Genomic DNA, 14,876 nt, shown 5'->3' on the forward strand with positions numbered 1-14,876 from the left:
TCTTACAACCAAATGGAGACCAAATGCCCCAGTTGCTTGTGGAAATAAGCCATGCTATGTCTGAGTTCTTTCCCATGGGAACAGGCCAAGTGCAGTAGGCATTTATTACAGTATCACATATGAGATCGAGGTGATCTTTCTGTGCTTCAGCTCCCTTATCCATCCAGTGTGAATGGCCCTTAGATTGCTGTCCTTATTACACTACTGTGGAGAATCCTCAAAGGTTTTTTGGAGAAAATTAGAGAAATAAAATGAGGTACATCATGCAACAAAATTGTGCCGGGCAGTGGTGGCGCGCTCCTTTAATCCCAGTACTTGGGAGGCAGAGCCAGGCGGATCTCTGTGAGTTCAAGGCCAGCCTGATCTACAGAGCAAGATCCAGGACAGGCACCAAAACTACACAGAGAAACCCTGTCTTGAAAAAAAAAAAAACCAACCAAATAAACAAAAAATTGTATGCAGCTGACCAAAGGAATAAGACAAATCAAATGTCCATGGGGCTGGCATTCTACTGCCCAGCATGGTGACTATGAACAGTGTTGGCATGTTTCAAATTAGCTACAAGGGAAGACGTTAAGGATTCTCACTACAAAGAACTGATACGTGTTTAAGGTGATGGATGTGCGATTATCCTGATTTAATCACTGAATAATGTATACACGTCTCAAAACATTATATAAATGTCAAAAAAAAAAAAAGAGACAACCTTAAAAATAATATTAAAAAGAGGGCCAGCAAGACAGCTCAGTGGGTAAAGGAGTTTGCTGGCAAGCCTGTTGACCCACATGGTGGAAGGAGAGAACCCACTCTGGAAACTTGTCTTGATCACTCTGCATGTGGCATCCGAGCATGTACATGCTCACACATACTAAATAAAAATGTACTAACAACATTAAAAGGAAAAGAAAAAGGCAGACACTACCTAATGTGGTATCCTTATGAAATGTCTTTTTTTTTTTTTTTTTGAGACAAGCTCTCATTGTATGTCTCTGGTTGACCTGGAACTCATGGAGATCTGCCTGCCTCTGACTCTTCCAGAGCTTGGATTAAAGGCATGTGCCACCACGCCCCACTGTCTATGTACTGTCTTAACACTTGATGGCATGCATATCTATGGGGGAGGCTTTTGAAGTCAGACTGGAGAATAGGCCCATTTCAGAGAGGCTCCTTAGAGGGAGGAGGGGGTAGCGGTAAAAGACCAGTGATGAGAGATGCCAGGCTGCCAGAAAACATAGTAGACCCTGTTCTTCTCAACCATGCTCATCTTGGGTAAAAACAAAACGACTTAGCAGTTCTTTGGGCCTCCAGGATCTCCTGGAGACCTCCACTCTGACCTCCACTCTGTGCCCCTGTCTTTGACAAGACTAGTCAGAGCTAGAAACAATGAAGGATTCCAGAGCAGCAGAGCCAGAGAGAGGCAAGCCTTACCTGAGGCAGGTGGACGGGAGCCATGGTATGTGTAGATAGCATAATATATATATGCTGATAAAGCCCCACCTCTTACACCATCCATTTACATAATCTGATAGTGACTTCTGCCCTGGCTGATAGTGCTGTATTAGTAATCACCCCCCCCTCCAGGTATGTATTGTTTCTTCAGTACCTTATCATCTACAACTAACTGTGTTTGTGGAGTTTCAGCATTCTAGAATTCATAATAAATAAATGGGGTGTGTGTGTGTGTGTGTGTGTGTGTGTGTGTGTGTGTGTGTGTGTGTGTGTGACGGGGCAGGACAGGGGGGAGAACTGTCATCTCAGAGCACCTGGAAGTGCTGGTTCCATCACTCTATGCTGCCGGGCACTTCCCAGGAGTGCAGGGGAGTAAGCCAACGCTGCCGCGAGTTTTAGATTTTTTTACCCAACACCAGGGTAAGAATTTGAAAATAACAGGACTTGCCTGGGGCCACTTTTAACGGTCTGGACCTTAAACAAATGCAAAAACACAGGGCCACCTGCAGAAGAACACAAGGCGGCGGGGGGGGGGGGGGGGGGGGGGGGGGGGGGACGGGGGGGGGGGGACGGGACACGACACGGACTGTGGGTGTCATTTCCATGGGCAGGGAAGAGGGGTCCTGCCAGAGCCAGCTGGACAGTATGAAGTAAGCTCTCTCCCTACCATCCTTCAGCTTAGGACTGCTGCATCTCCCTCTGCCTCCCCCTTCTTTTCTTGAAAAACTAACCCATCACCTCTTGAGACCGCCTCTCCAAAATCTTACCTACCAGCACCACTCACTCTATGGAAGTCCACAAAGGTGGAACAGATCACAGTTTCTGAAAAAGCGGGAGGTGGAGATGGTTCACCTGTTACTGGATGCTGGCTGTGTAAGCCAGATGACCTGAGTTTGATCCTTGGACCCCACATAAAGGTAGAAGGCGAAAACTGCCTCCACATGCTCACCGTGGTGTGTGTGGCATATGCCGGAATAATAGAAAAAAAATTAAGTTTTTTACACTGATTTATTTGATGCCATGTGTATAAGTGTTTTGCCTGCAGGTATGTCCATGTACCATGTGTATGTGTGGTGCTCACAAAGATCAGAAGAGGACATCAGGTTCCCTGGAATTGGAATTATAGTTTGTGAGCCACTGTATGGGTGCTGGGAACCTAACCTGGGTCCTCTGGAAGAGCAGTGAGTGCTTTTAACTGCTGAACCATTTCTTCAGCCCCACAAACAAATGTACACACACACACCCACACCCACACCCACACACACACACACACAAACCTGATGAAGTTCAGCTCAATGGGGTCTTTCTTCTTTCCTTTTCCCTTTCTTCCTCCCTTCTTCCCTTCTTCCTTCCTTTCAGCTGTCCTTCAACTCTCAGGATGATACCCCACATTTGGCCAGTTCAACTGACTCAGCAGGTTGTGGTCAGCATCCTTTGAACACGCTGAGGAACAAGCTGCACGGGCTTCTAGTGTCCACAGCTCACTCTAGTGAGAGCAGCATGAAGAAACCCACTGATAAGAAAGTGCTTTGGGGTGCTAGAGGGATGGCTCAGCGGTTAAGAGCACTGGCTGTTCTTCCAGAGGTCCTGAGTTCAATTCCCAGCAACCACATGGTGGCTCACAACCATCTGTAATGAGATCTGGTGCCCTCTTCTGGCTTGAAGGGACACATGCAGGCAGAACACTGTATGCGTTAATAAATAAATAAATCTCTTTAAAAAAAAAAAAAAAAAAAAAAAAAAAAAAAAAAAAAAAAGAAAGTGCTTTGGGCCCTGTGTGTGCGATAGGGGCCTGTCTTGTCTGCGATCCTCACACCCCGGGATCTCGGGGTTGACATTAAGGGAATCTTCCTGTTTCCTCAGGAGCCCCTGGGTACCACAGGCCTTCCTTATAGCATCTGCCTTGAGGGTAAGGCCATGGATGACCACATAACCCGGGAGACGGCCCTCATGATGGAAACTGGGACAGGCATGGTTCTGCCCTTCCTGGGATGAAGGTGGACGGACACGCACAGTAAATGAGTCCTAGCGGCCAGGAAGGAGAAAGAAGGACACAAGGGCAGGACACTGTGTCCTGAACTCTAGGCAGAACTCTAGGCAGCCTGGAGTGAGAAAGTGAGGGGTGACAACAAAGGGAGCTACTCTCAGAGCTGTTCCAGGAGTCCCAAGGACCAGCTCAGTCTGGGGCTGTGATTGGAGGTGGTCCCTACAGGCATGTGGAAACTAGTAAGGAGGGGCTGACAAGGGCCACAAGCCAACCCGAAGACCCCTCTGGAGGGAAGGGGGCTGCCAGTGGACCAAGGATAATGATGTGCTAGTGGCAAGGTCACGGGGTGGGGTGGGGACTGCGGGAGGGGGAGGGGGGGACGGACGGACGGACGGACGGAGAAATGGGGTCGTAGAAACCTGGAAGTGGGAACACAAGTAGGGAGCACGGGAGACTTGGAGAAAGGGTACCAGCCTAGATATGCTTGTTTGTCTGTGATTAGCTCATCCTCTTGGCTGTGGCTCATAGCCCCAGCTGCGAAGACCACTGTGAGTCGACATGCACCTGCCGGATGGCTCTCTGCCTCTTGGTCGGGTACACTTTTGCTAACAGGCATGATGGGCCCCAAGGCCACCCTCCACTGGAGTCCATCCCAGAGTGACAGAGGCAGACCATGTGATCAGGTCATCATCTTGCCCGTGGCTCACTGTGCTGTTCACGGAGTTGCCATCGGTGAGTGGAGCAGAAGCTGTGCCCTAGCCCAGATGGTGTGGTGATGCCCAACTCTACCAGCCTTTACAGCCAGGTCCAGACAGAAAAATGAGCTGGGCCCAGCCTGACTCTCCTTGTAGTCACACTGGCTCCCAGTTCTTGCTTATCATTCCAAAGGCTTGAATGCTGTGTCTCCAGGACTGATCTTCAGGCCTGGGATCCGGCTGGTTGAGGAATCATCTTGACACCAGCTTCCCCTGCCCACCTGCCTGGAACTGTGCCATTGGACCACATCTGTGCCTGAATGTGGGCTGGGCCCTGTTCCCTTTCCCCAGTCCTCCAGATTTTAATATTTTTGGGCTGGAGAGTGGCTGGCCACCATGATGGCAGAAACAATGAGAACTCAGAGAAGGAAGCCCCGGCCCAGGCACTCTCCCACTAGGAGCTGGAGGCCTGGGAGACACCACTGACTGGCTCAGGCTCCTCCCTCCACCAGGCAGCGAGGTCAGCTGCTGCAAATTGCTAGTTATTCTTTTCTTCAATTAAGGACAATTCTTCTGATGCAGGAAGTTAACTCCCACCAGTTAATCTAATGGCCTTGAGTCCCGATGTGTCTGCTCTGTCTGAAGGCAGGGCCGAGAAACTGCCTTGGCTGCCACTCCAGGTCTGTGCGTAGAAACTGCCTAGGAGGCCAGGCTATGCAAACTGGGCCTGCTGGGCTCCACACCCACCCCTCAGGGAAACCTCTGGCTGTCTGGGGTTGCAGGGAAGGCTTAAAGGCGGTCGGGAAGTCTGCTTTCTCACCTGGCTAATCTGGTTCATTGTCATTCCATATGAGGAACAAGGGAATGGGGAGGGTATCCTGTGAGGTGACTTTGCAAGTGCCCATCTGCTTGGCACCTCACCAGTATGATCCATGCCCCCTGCCCTCAAGTTCATTAGTTTAGGGTTTGGGATGGCCAGACTCAGAGAAAAGAGGGTCTGAGGGGCTCCTATCGAGTACCACCTGTAAGCAGATGTGTTTTCCTGGGTCTGTGCGTCTGTGAATGTGCACACAGGTATTCATATACACATGTTCTCATGTACATGTATGTGGGCATGTGCTCGTGCGCGAATGCGCCAAGACCGGGGGGTGGTGCTTAAGCCCAGCTGTGTCCCTTTTGTGACTGGTTTATTTCATCATCTGTAGTCAGTGGTGTCCATGGTCACCACTCATCTGTCCACAGACCAAGTGGCCAAATTGAGACATTGTACAAGCTGCTAGGCCTCTGAAACTCCCACAGCCGCAGGGGAGTGTGAGGACAAGGAGACCCAGAGAGAGAGAGTACGGGCCTGAAATGGAATTCTGTAAGACCACGTGCAGTGAGTTTTCTTAGCCTGTTTCTTCTGCGTAAACAGGGGATGACACACTACCCCTCAGAGGTACATCAGGACTTAACAAAAGTTAAGTTACTTCCCCTGCAGTTCCAGTATGGAGGAGCACTCCAGGGTTAGGGGTGGGTTGGGGGTATCCACACCCTCCCTGCCAGTAGCCAATGGTGTGAGCTGGTGAACAGCTTTGGCTTCTGAACTTCCATGTCTATGGGAGTCTGTGTTGCTGTCTGAGTCTGGAGTCCTTGGGACTACAGGGTTTCTCGAGAGGTGAGACTTTCATAAAACTAGGACTATCTTTGTCAAAGCATGGTGGCAGAGAGGATCCTAGGAAACTCTGGCTTGGTGGGTGGGGCATCAGAAGGCAGAGGGAGACCCATGAGTAGGCGGTGCAGGATTCAGACTTCTGTTCAGGTGAAGAACATTTTTGCTGCTACGTCTGTGCAAAAAAGTTTTAGAAGGGCTCTTGCCTGAGGCTCTGAGCCTGCTGCCTTTGGATAGAATCAAGAGGAGTAGGACTGATTAACAGGAGTGGGTGTGTGCATGATGGGCTAAAAGGTCCACGGAGGCCCCTCGTGTGCTCTGTTTCCATGGGGCAGATATGACACTAGAGTAAAGGCCTGGCTGGCTCACAGGTGGAACTATCTGGTGCATAGAGTGGGTGCTTGGCTGCAGACTGTGGGTGAAAAGCAGGGTTCAGGAGAGGTCCAAGAGTCCTCTGCAGAGCCTATCCCTCACCCTATCCAGCAGCAGGGAGCCAGGCGACATCCTCTGGGCTCACAGAGGTGGCCTAGAACTGAGCTAGAGAGAGGACTATTTTCTCCTGGACCCTACTTCTAGACACCGTCTGAAATGACTGGCCATCTCCTGTGGATCCTCTGACTGCATTGGGCAGAAACCACAATTTAAATGTCTCAGGAGGCCTGTTAACTAGAATGTCTGCACTTCCATGAGGAAAGTGTTAAGGAATACTGCTGACTGCCAGGCCCCCCATAAACCCTGCTCAGCCTGGACGGCAGGTGGGGTTCGCAGGTTTAACGGGCCCTTTAGTGTTAAAGAACAAAAGCCCTTTCTCCCGAGGCTAGAGAAGGTCCAAGCACCCTGCACCCCTGGAGTCGGGAGCTGATGGAGAAGTCCCCACTGTCTCTCATCTCTGCAAGACTTCGTTCTAGGTTTTTCGGTCTCTTGGGTCTTGGTCTTTGTTGCTCTCGCCCTGTCCCTCTCACTGGCTCTAGCCAGCTCCGATTTCCTTGAATTTCTCTCTCTCCCAAGGGTGTTTCTGCCGTAGGAGTGTCTCTTTCTGGTTCAGTGTCTCAGGGTCACTGCGCCCCAGGCTCGCAGACCATGTTTCCATCTCTGCCCAGCTTTCAGAGTCTTGGAGCTGTGAACCCGAGTCTGTCTACACTGGCGGCTCGTCTCGGGTCAGGGTCTCAGTGGCCCCGGATCGTGGGCTGCGCCTCCCCCGCGCTGCGGTGGCCGCGCGGCTTGGGAGGGGGTGCGGGCCCGCGGGGGCGGTGTCGGGCGCCTTCCGTCGTCAGTCCCTCCCCGGCGGCGCGGAGGGGGGGCGGCGCGGCCGCCGCTCGGCGCCTTTAAGGGAGCGGGAGGGAGCGGCGAGGCGGCGGCGGCTGCGGTGGCGGCGGCCGAGCAAGCGGGGCGGGGGCGCGGGGGCGCGGCGCGCGCGGAGAGTCCGCTCCGGCCCGAGGTGCCGGGGCCCGGCCGGGAGCGAGCAGCGCCGGCAGCGCAGCGGAGCCTGCCGCCCGGGACATGGCCAAGGCGGGCGGCGCAGGTGAGCGCGGAGCGGGGCGCTTGGCGGGTGGCGGGAGGGATCCTGCGGCCCAGGTGAGCCCCTCTCCAGGTGGACGGAGGCATAGGGACCGCGGCGACCGGGCCGGACCCCCGGGCTTGCATTTGGGGTTCCGCGCTCCCCGCGTCCTTCCCGCGCCCCGGGTCACCTCGCGGGACACGGCATCCTGCTCACCCAGCAGCAGAGGATCAGGTCTGCGGCTGTCCTATCCAGTCCAGCAGTTGGGAGCTGTTGCTGCCCTCCGGGAGGCCCGGGAGTAGACCCCAGCACCGGGACCTAAAGGGGATGTCCCGTGGCCGCCGATCCATCCCACGCCCCGCCACGCAAACCAGGACGCGCCCCCTTGTCCTGTCACTCTGTATTCTGAATGCGACAGCCCCCCTTCCCTGTTGCCAGCTGGGTCCGGAGACCTGGATTCCTGGTCCGGCCACAGGAGGAATACTCCACGGCTGGGGAGCCGCCCCGCCCCCCACCCGACCTGGAGGCAGAGCCTAGGTGCCTGGTTAGGCAGGCGGGGCCTCTGCTGGGGTCCCACGGGCTCTGCTCTTCCGCAAGCTCAGTGCTATAGCCCAAGGATCTCAGGGAGTGGGTGTTAGTCATTCTTTCATTCATCCAGTCAGGCGTTCATTCACCAGCATCTGCTCTGGTGCCAGGCCCTGAGTTGGCTGGGACCTGGAGGGGACCGGATTCAGCCCCCTATTTCCCAATCTGCACCCTGGACCCCCACCGCACTCTGGGAGGCCAAGTTGAGGAAAACCTGTGTTCACAGGGCTGGCCACACAGGCAAGTCTGGTTTCAGCAGTCCTTAGCTTGGGAGCTGGCGTGTGAGAATCTGCCATGAACTCACACCCAGCCTGTGACGTTGGCAGGTGCCATGCCATCCCGGTGGGGCTGGTGTGAACGCCACTTCTCCACCCATAAGGCATGGTAAAGATGGAATGAACATGGCCATCTGTCTACACTCTAGACGTGAGTGCCACTGAGCTGTCTGTGACCCGGGGACAGGTCCCAATCCTTGGACTTGCGCTGGCCTTGTGAATCAGGTACCTGAGACTATACTCCCTGTTATTACAGAGGAATCTTATCAGTGAGAGGCTGGTTGTGTGAGACAGCAAGAACCAAATGCATCTAAACACCCCCTTTCCCACTTCCCTCCCCTGCCCTCCTGAGGGAGGCACAGTGAGATGACACCAGGAGGCTGGAAAAGGCTCTCTGCTCCCTTCTCTCTCCTGCCTTGGTCCCTCCCTACCCTTGCTCTTCACAAAGGGAGGGCATGTGCTCCTGTCTGCTGGCCCCTTTGCATGTGCTCATGTGTGTGCACAGGTCTGGACGCCTGGGTCCAGGTCTTTTGTCAGGGCACCACAGTAGCAACGGCAGTTAAAGCAATCCCTTCTTGGACTGTGCACCAAGTAGTATGCTAAAGCCCTTTACTGCCCCATGATCCTGAGAGGTAGGGAGGCACTCCCCTTTTTAAAACCTTCAGAGGCAAATAGCTCACTCGAGGTGGCTGAGAGGGTCTGGGCAAAGCATGGATGCAAGACCAAGTTGTTTGAAGGCTAAGGAATATTTCCACCCCCACACCCCCCATTCTGGGGGAGGGGCAGCCCCAGGCCCTTAGAGTGGCTTGTGGGTCCTTTGGTACTTGGCTGAGGTCCATGGGGATGAGTACCCGGTGAAAGGTGAAGAAGTTGCCAGACCTCCCAGCACTGCTGCCTGGAGCTGCTCTCCAACTTCGTGATTTCACACCCAGTCCTTTCCCTCAGGGCAAGCCAGACTCCCCTCCTCTGTGACTCTATCCCTTACTCAACTGCCACCCCAAGGAGCTCTGCAGATGACCTCTGGCAAGATCTGACTACTTGTCCCTTCTCAGCTCTTCCAGGCAGCTTTGGCAGCTTGCTAGCATCCCTTCTCTTCTTTTGCTGCCTAAACCCAGTGACTTAAAAAGGCACGGTATAGAGGGAAGTCTGGTCTCTCTCACCAACCACATTTATGTTGAACTATAGTAGGTAAGCTTTAGAGTAGAGGACGCCCAGTCCTTCCGTTCAGAGCTGAGGAAACTGAGATCCAAGGAAGGGATGCCCAAGACGGGTGGCAGCTTATGACCACCCACAGACCAAAAGGCAGAAGGATCTGAGAGGTGAGACTAGAATAAAGGGAGGCTTGTAGGTCTTGTGTAGAGGGTGTGGGAATCTTGCCCATGAGGAAAGGGTCTGCTTCCTGGTTTGTGTGGGGTTTCCTCGGAAAACTGGCCAATAGCCCAGTTGCTGAGGGAAGAGATGGGATTTAGGTCCTGGGGCTGCTGTGGTACCTAACTCCAGGTCATCACATCACGGTAATTGGCAGGCAGTGCTAGAGTTGTACTGTATACAGCCTGAGCTGCCAGCCATGGCTGTGCCAGCTGTGCCAGCTGTGCCAGGAGTGGAAGGAAAGCATTTCAAGGACTTTCGTGTAGCTAGGAGAACCCAGGTACAAGAGAAAATGTAAGCAGATCCCAGAAAGGATGAGATTAATTTGCAGAGAGTGGATCCAACTTGATTATTACCAGTTTCCAACCTCTGGGGCAACCTCAGCCACCTAGGAATCATCATAGTTGGCCATCCCCAATACTTGGGAAGGAAGAACACTCCTTGGTCTTGCTCCATGAACAAAAGAAAACAGGATGAACATCAGTGATAGGGAGGAGGAGAGGACTGGGAGTCTGTAAAGGAAATGACAGTTCTCCGTACAGAGCCACCCGTGGGTCAGAGGAGGCAGCAGGTTGGAGCAGCGAAGGCTGGATTCTCTAGCTGGCTCCTCGAGGCTAGCAGAGTTTGGACAGGATGGTGGCAAGGGCCAGGCTTTCTGGTTCTGCAGAAGCTTGAGCAAAGATTGGGAGGCTGGATAAAGGGGGAAAGAACAAGTGTACAGGAGCTGCTATAGAGAAACCCAGCTGGCTGGGGTGCTGGGTTCCTAGAGACTTGCTGCAGAGGTAGGAAGGAACTCCAGAGAGCACGGGGGCCAGCAGCGAGGTGGTAAACCTTGTGTGTTTGGACAAATCCCTCTGGCACACTGTGAGGGCTCTGGAGGCTGGAGGGCTGCCAGCACGGGAGCTGCCTCTGTTGGGAAGGGCTTGCTCTGCCTTCTGGCAGCAGTCCTGCCCCTCCCTTCCTGTGAACCTTGCTATCCCCACCTCTCTTTATCCTAGTGGGCCAGCAGGGTGAGTCCGTCCCCAGGCTAGTGCAAATGGGAGACCTGGGTCCCTAGGCTCGACAGAAACACAGCAGGTGGCCAATGGAGTTTGTGAAGCTCTAGGAGAAGGGCAGCAATGTTTGGAGAGCCCAGAGCCCATGCCACAGGGCTGGGCAGGCATTCTAGGCTGGATGAACCAGTTTATGCCACTTCCAGGTGTTGGCCTTAGGAGAAGGAGCTGGCTAAGGGGGGGCAACAAGCAATGGCACTAAAATACCAATCTGATACATGGGGGTCGGGTGATGCTTGCATATACTCAGGTTCAAAGCCCTGATTAAGGGGACACCGAGGCCTACATGTGTGTTCAAGGCCACAAGAAAAGGTAATAGCAGACATGAGTGCTCTAGGAGGTGGATATGTATTCTCACCTCTGGAAGGGACCAGGGCTGGTCTTGCACTCTGGGAAGAGGGCAGGAGAACTGAGGCACGTGTGGGAAACTCCCAGGCCTAGGGCACCAGGATACACAGGGCACCTGTGTATCTTGGCAAGGCCATCACTTCTGCAAGGGGACTACAGTCCCCCTTTGCAATGTCAGACTCCAGGACTTTCTCAAACTCTGCCTCCAGGAAGCCTTCCTGGGCTGGTTGCAGTCAGGTTAGCGCTTAGGTTCTTGTGTGAAATTGTCATCTCGGTAAAATCACTCGTCACCACGGTTGACACACAGGCCGTAGTTTGAGACCCTTCACAACCCCTTAATCATGGTGTGGTGTTATTATATGAGCAAAAATGGTACAGCCCAAAGTGAAGCTCTGCTTTTAGCATGTGACCCTGGGTCTGGAGCTCCTCACTCCCATTGGAGGCCCCTGTGCCTTGGTCTGTGTTGGGGTATAGCATTGGGTATAGCATATAACATACTAAAGACAGCTAGATGCTCTCTCTCTTGCTCTCTGGGGCTGTGTCTGCAGCTGGTGGGTAGGGTACATCACAGTAAACTGTGGTAGTTCCTAGCCAGAAGAAGTTTGGAGACTTTTAGTCTGCCTGTTAAAAATTCATCAGGGGTGTGTGTGTGTGTGTGTGTGTGTGTGTGTGTGTGTAAAGAGATGGCTCAGTGGTTAAGAGCACTTGTTGCTCTTGAAAAGGGCCCAAGTTCAATTCCCAGCATCCATATGAGGATTCACCACCATCTATAACTCCAGTTCCAGGGGATCTGATGCCCTCTTCTGACCTCCTCTGTAGGCACCAAGCACACACATGGTACACACACACACACACACACACACACACACACACACACACACACACACACACACACACACACCAAACACTCACACATAAAATAAGATGAATAAATCTGATTTAAAAATTTATGATGGGAGGCAGAGTGAGAGGCAAAGGGTCCTTCTCTGAACTAAGGGTGGGGATATGAACTCCAGGAACCAAGGCTCTGGGAACTGGAGGTTTCTAAGAAAGAACCAGCCACTTCCCAGGGATACTCTGAGATGCCTGGCTTGCAGAAAGGAAGAAAGAACCAGGAGTTTGCATCTGGCTCCTTTTTATGGAAGCCCACCACATTATTTCCCTTCTGATGGCCAGATAGCACCTCTTTGCAGCGATGGGGCAGGGGGTTAGGAGGGGTACGAATGAGGGAATGGGCACACATACAATCATAATGTTGTTCCGATTTTGTAGATGGGGAAAGTGAACCTCAGGAAGGTTGAGCATCTGGTTCTAGACTCACCCATGGACTTGGAGGCAGACTGAGACTAGCAGGCAGGACTCTTCCATTCTTGCATCCAACATTATATTGTCTAACCTGGCATGGGTTGACCTTGAACAGCCCTCTCTGAGACTCAGCTTTTGCATCTGTAGAAAGGAATGAGGAAGAAGAGCGTGGGTTCGGGAGGGGCTGGAAGTTCTATGCAGCTCTATCTGTGCTTTCTTTTCTACCCACCCTCTCCCTAGGGTCTATCTGTCTTCACTGCTCTAGGAAAGGGCCTCACCTCTTGTGGATGGGATCTGGGGGAGTTGAGGGTTGAGCATCCCTGGGGAGTCAAGGATATTCACAGCCTAAGCCTTCTGGGGTGGGGGTCTCTGACTTCAGCTTGTCACCGAGTCTCATGGAAGAGGGTGGCCAGAGCCCCCCTAGGGAGAGGTTTGGGAATGGGAGGGGTAGGAGAGAATGCATAGCAAATAAGTTTGGAACTCAAATGAGATCCGAGCTCCCCACCCACTCCCTCAAATCTCTCTACTCGCTCTCTTTTAAAATTCTTGTTTTCTAAAGAGAAAGAAAATGCTAAATTGCACCCCCTTTCCCAAGGAATGGGAGCCTTAGTGAGTCACTCCGGAGGTAAATGCCACCTCCAAGGTCCCACGTGTGCCTGCGGAGGCCTGCACAGCTGTGTGGCCACAGCCCCCAACTGGGGTACGCATGTGGGTAGGGTGACAGGGTCTTCCTGCTTGTCTTGGCTCTAGGTAAGAGCTGGGTCCCTGCAGGGGGACCTAGTCAGCTGACCTGCTTCCTCCAGCATACCCCAGATGGGGCCAGGCTTTGAGCCAGTGGAACAATCAGTTTTCAGTTTGAGGCTGACGAGACGTGTTTGGTGGCATGGTGAGGCTGTCTGTGGCTGGAGTGGGTCACAGTATGGGGTGCACTGGAGGCGCCTGGGGGTGAGAAGTTGGCCCATGCATCTGGGTGTAGATGGCTGATGGGGGGGGGTCTCCCCGTGTCAGGCTGTCGCTAGGTGTGTTGGGCAGGCGAGGCCAGTGAGGAGGTGTGCCACTTCTCCATGACCCATTATTCTGGAGGCAGGAGAAGTGGCCCGTCTGTTGGCTAGGGATGCCAAACAAGGGTTGAAAGCAGAAATAGAAACACACTGGGCTCCGTCTGGGAGGGGCGCCGAGTTCTGGTGGATGGAGAGGCCTCTTCTGAGCCGGCTGTTGCTGACGCTGTGTTTGTTCGGCTTTGGGTATTTGCAGAGCACGTCACTGCCCTCCTGCCCTCCTCAGGGACAGACTTAGGTCTACAGACTTTGTGACCAGGAGCTCAAGGTGGGCTGGCAGCTGGAAGGCTCTGAGCATGTCCTGGGAGCCTGTCTTCATGCATACCTTGGTCAACACATTTGACCTTTTCTGGATTGGTCCAGATTGGTCCCAAGTGCCATCCTTCTGGATCAGAACTCCCTTCAGCTCTGCTGTGGCTTCCCTTTATGAGCCTGGTCTGAGCTCAGCAATTCTGGAGTCACCCCTGGCAGCATAGCTATTTTGAGCCTCCTATTAGGGCCTGGTGTGGGGAATGTGTTTATCCTTGGCTGTGTTTTGTTTCCTTCTTGCGTAGTATAATCTGGGGCAGTGAAGACAGAATTATCCGGCCTGCCTCCGGGGCTTCGCTGGCTCACTGGCAATTGCTGGCACTGTGATTTGGCACCAAATGGAGGGGCCTGAGGGCAGAGATCACCTTGAAGCCCATCCTTACAGTCTGGGAGTTGCAGGTGGAATGGGGTGTCCATATGGGGTCACACTGGCCGTTGTTGGGGTGTGGCAGGGAGCTGTTCTTTCTTGCGGTTTGCTTCCTGCTGATGGCAGCCTTTGATGCCCTTACCCAAAGCTGGCCATCTCCCTGAGGTGGTGGTTCCTGCAAGAACGTACAGCATTCCCCGAGGAGTCTCTTTATCCACTGGCTGGATACACAGATGTTAAATCCTTATTCTCTGGTCCCTACAGAGGGGTCCTGGGGTGGTTAAGGAGAATGCCATCCTCTGTCCCAACACCCCAGGCTGCCCCACGTTCTCCCACATGTGACACAGTGGCAGGTGCTATGGAGAGTTTCCTATGTGTTAGAGGAGACAACTTCTGCCTTATGAAACAAGAGCCTGGAGGGACATAGGGGGGACATCTGGGCCTTGGGGAAACTGTTCCAGAGAATTCAGAACTGTTGGAAGTCGAATTGGCAGAGCAAATGAAAGTACAATAGATAGCCAAAGCTATTAATCACTCATTATCTCCTAAATAAGGTAATTAAGGGGTATTTAAATGGCATATTTATAAGATACCAGCAGGTCTTCAAAAGCACATCTTTCCCAAAGCAACTGGTTTGGCCAACTGGGCCAGGCATGGAGACCGAGGTTCTAGTCCCTGCACTGTACCCATCCTCCCTCTTCCCCTGAACTCCTCCTTGCAGGGACATCCCTGCATTTGGGAAGGCAGCAGGTCATAGAAACTCCTGCAGTGTATAAAATGCAGTATAGTGGCTACAGTGTGCTGCAAAAACATTCTTTTCTTTTCTTGGTTTTTCGAGACAGGATTTCTCTGTGTGGCCCTGGCTAGCCTGGAACTCGCTTTGTAGACCAGGCTGGCCTTGAACAAATAGAGATCTGCTTGCCTCTGCC

At 53.1% G+C, this 14,876-nt stretch overlaps 1 protein-coding gene across 3 annotated transcripts in view; it reads left to right on the forward strand.

The window, feature by feature from the left end:
* Nucleotides 1-7,188: 7,188 nt before the first annotated feature.
* Pitpnm3 (PITPNM family member 3) overlaps nt 7,189-14,876 on the forward strand; it is a 92,601-nt gene continuing 84,913 nt past the window's right edge. For all 3 annotated transcript variants that reach the window (XM_052756252.1, XM_052756255.1, XM_052756254.1), the window contains exon 1: nt 7,189-7,304. In XM_052756252.1, coding sequence (XP_052612212.1) covers nt 7,283-7,304 — 22 coding nt within the window. In that variant the 5' untranslated portion in view covers nt 7,189-7,282. The remainder of the gene's footprint in view (nt 7,305-14,876) is intronic.

Source organism: Peromyscus californicus, unplaced genomic scaffold, assembly GCF_007827085.1.
Source record: "Peromyscus californicus insignis strain IS unplaced genomic scaffold, ASM782708v3 Scaffold_3__1_contigs__length_106647218, whole genome shotgun sequence".
NCBI classification, from domain to species: domain Eukaryota; kingdom Metazoa; phylum Chordata; class Mammalia; order Rodentia; family Cricetidae; genus Peromyscus; species Peromyscus californicus.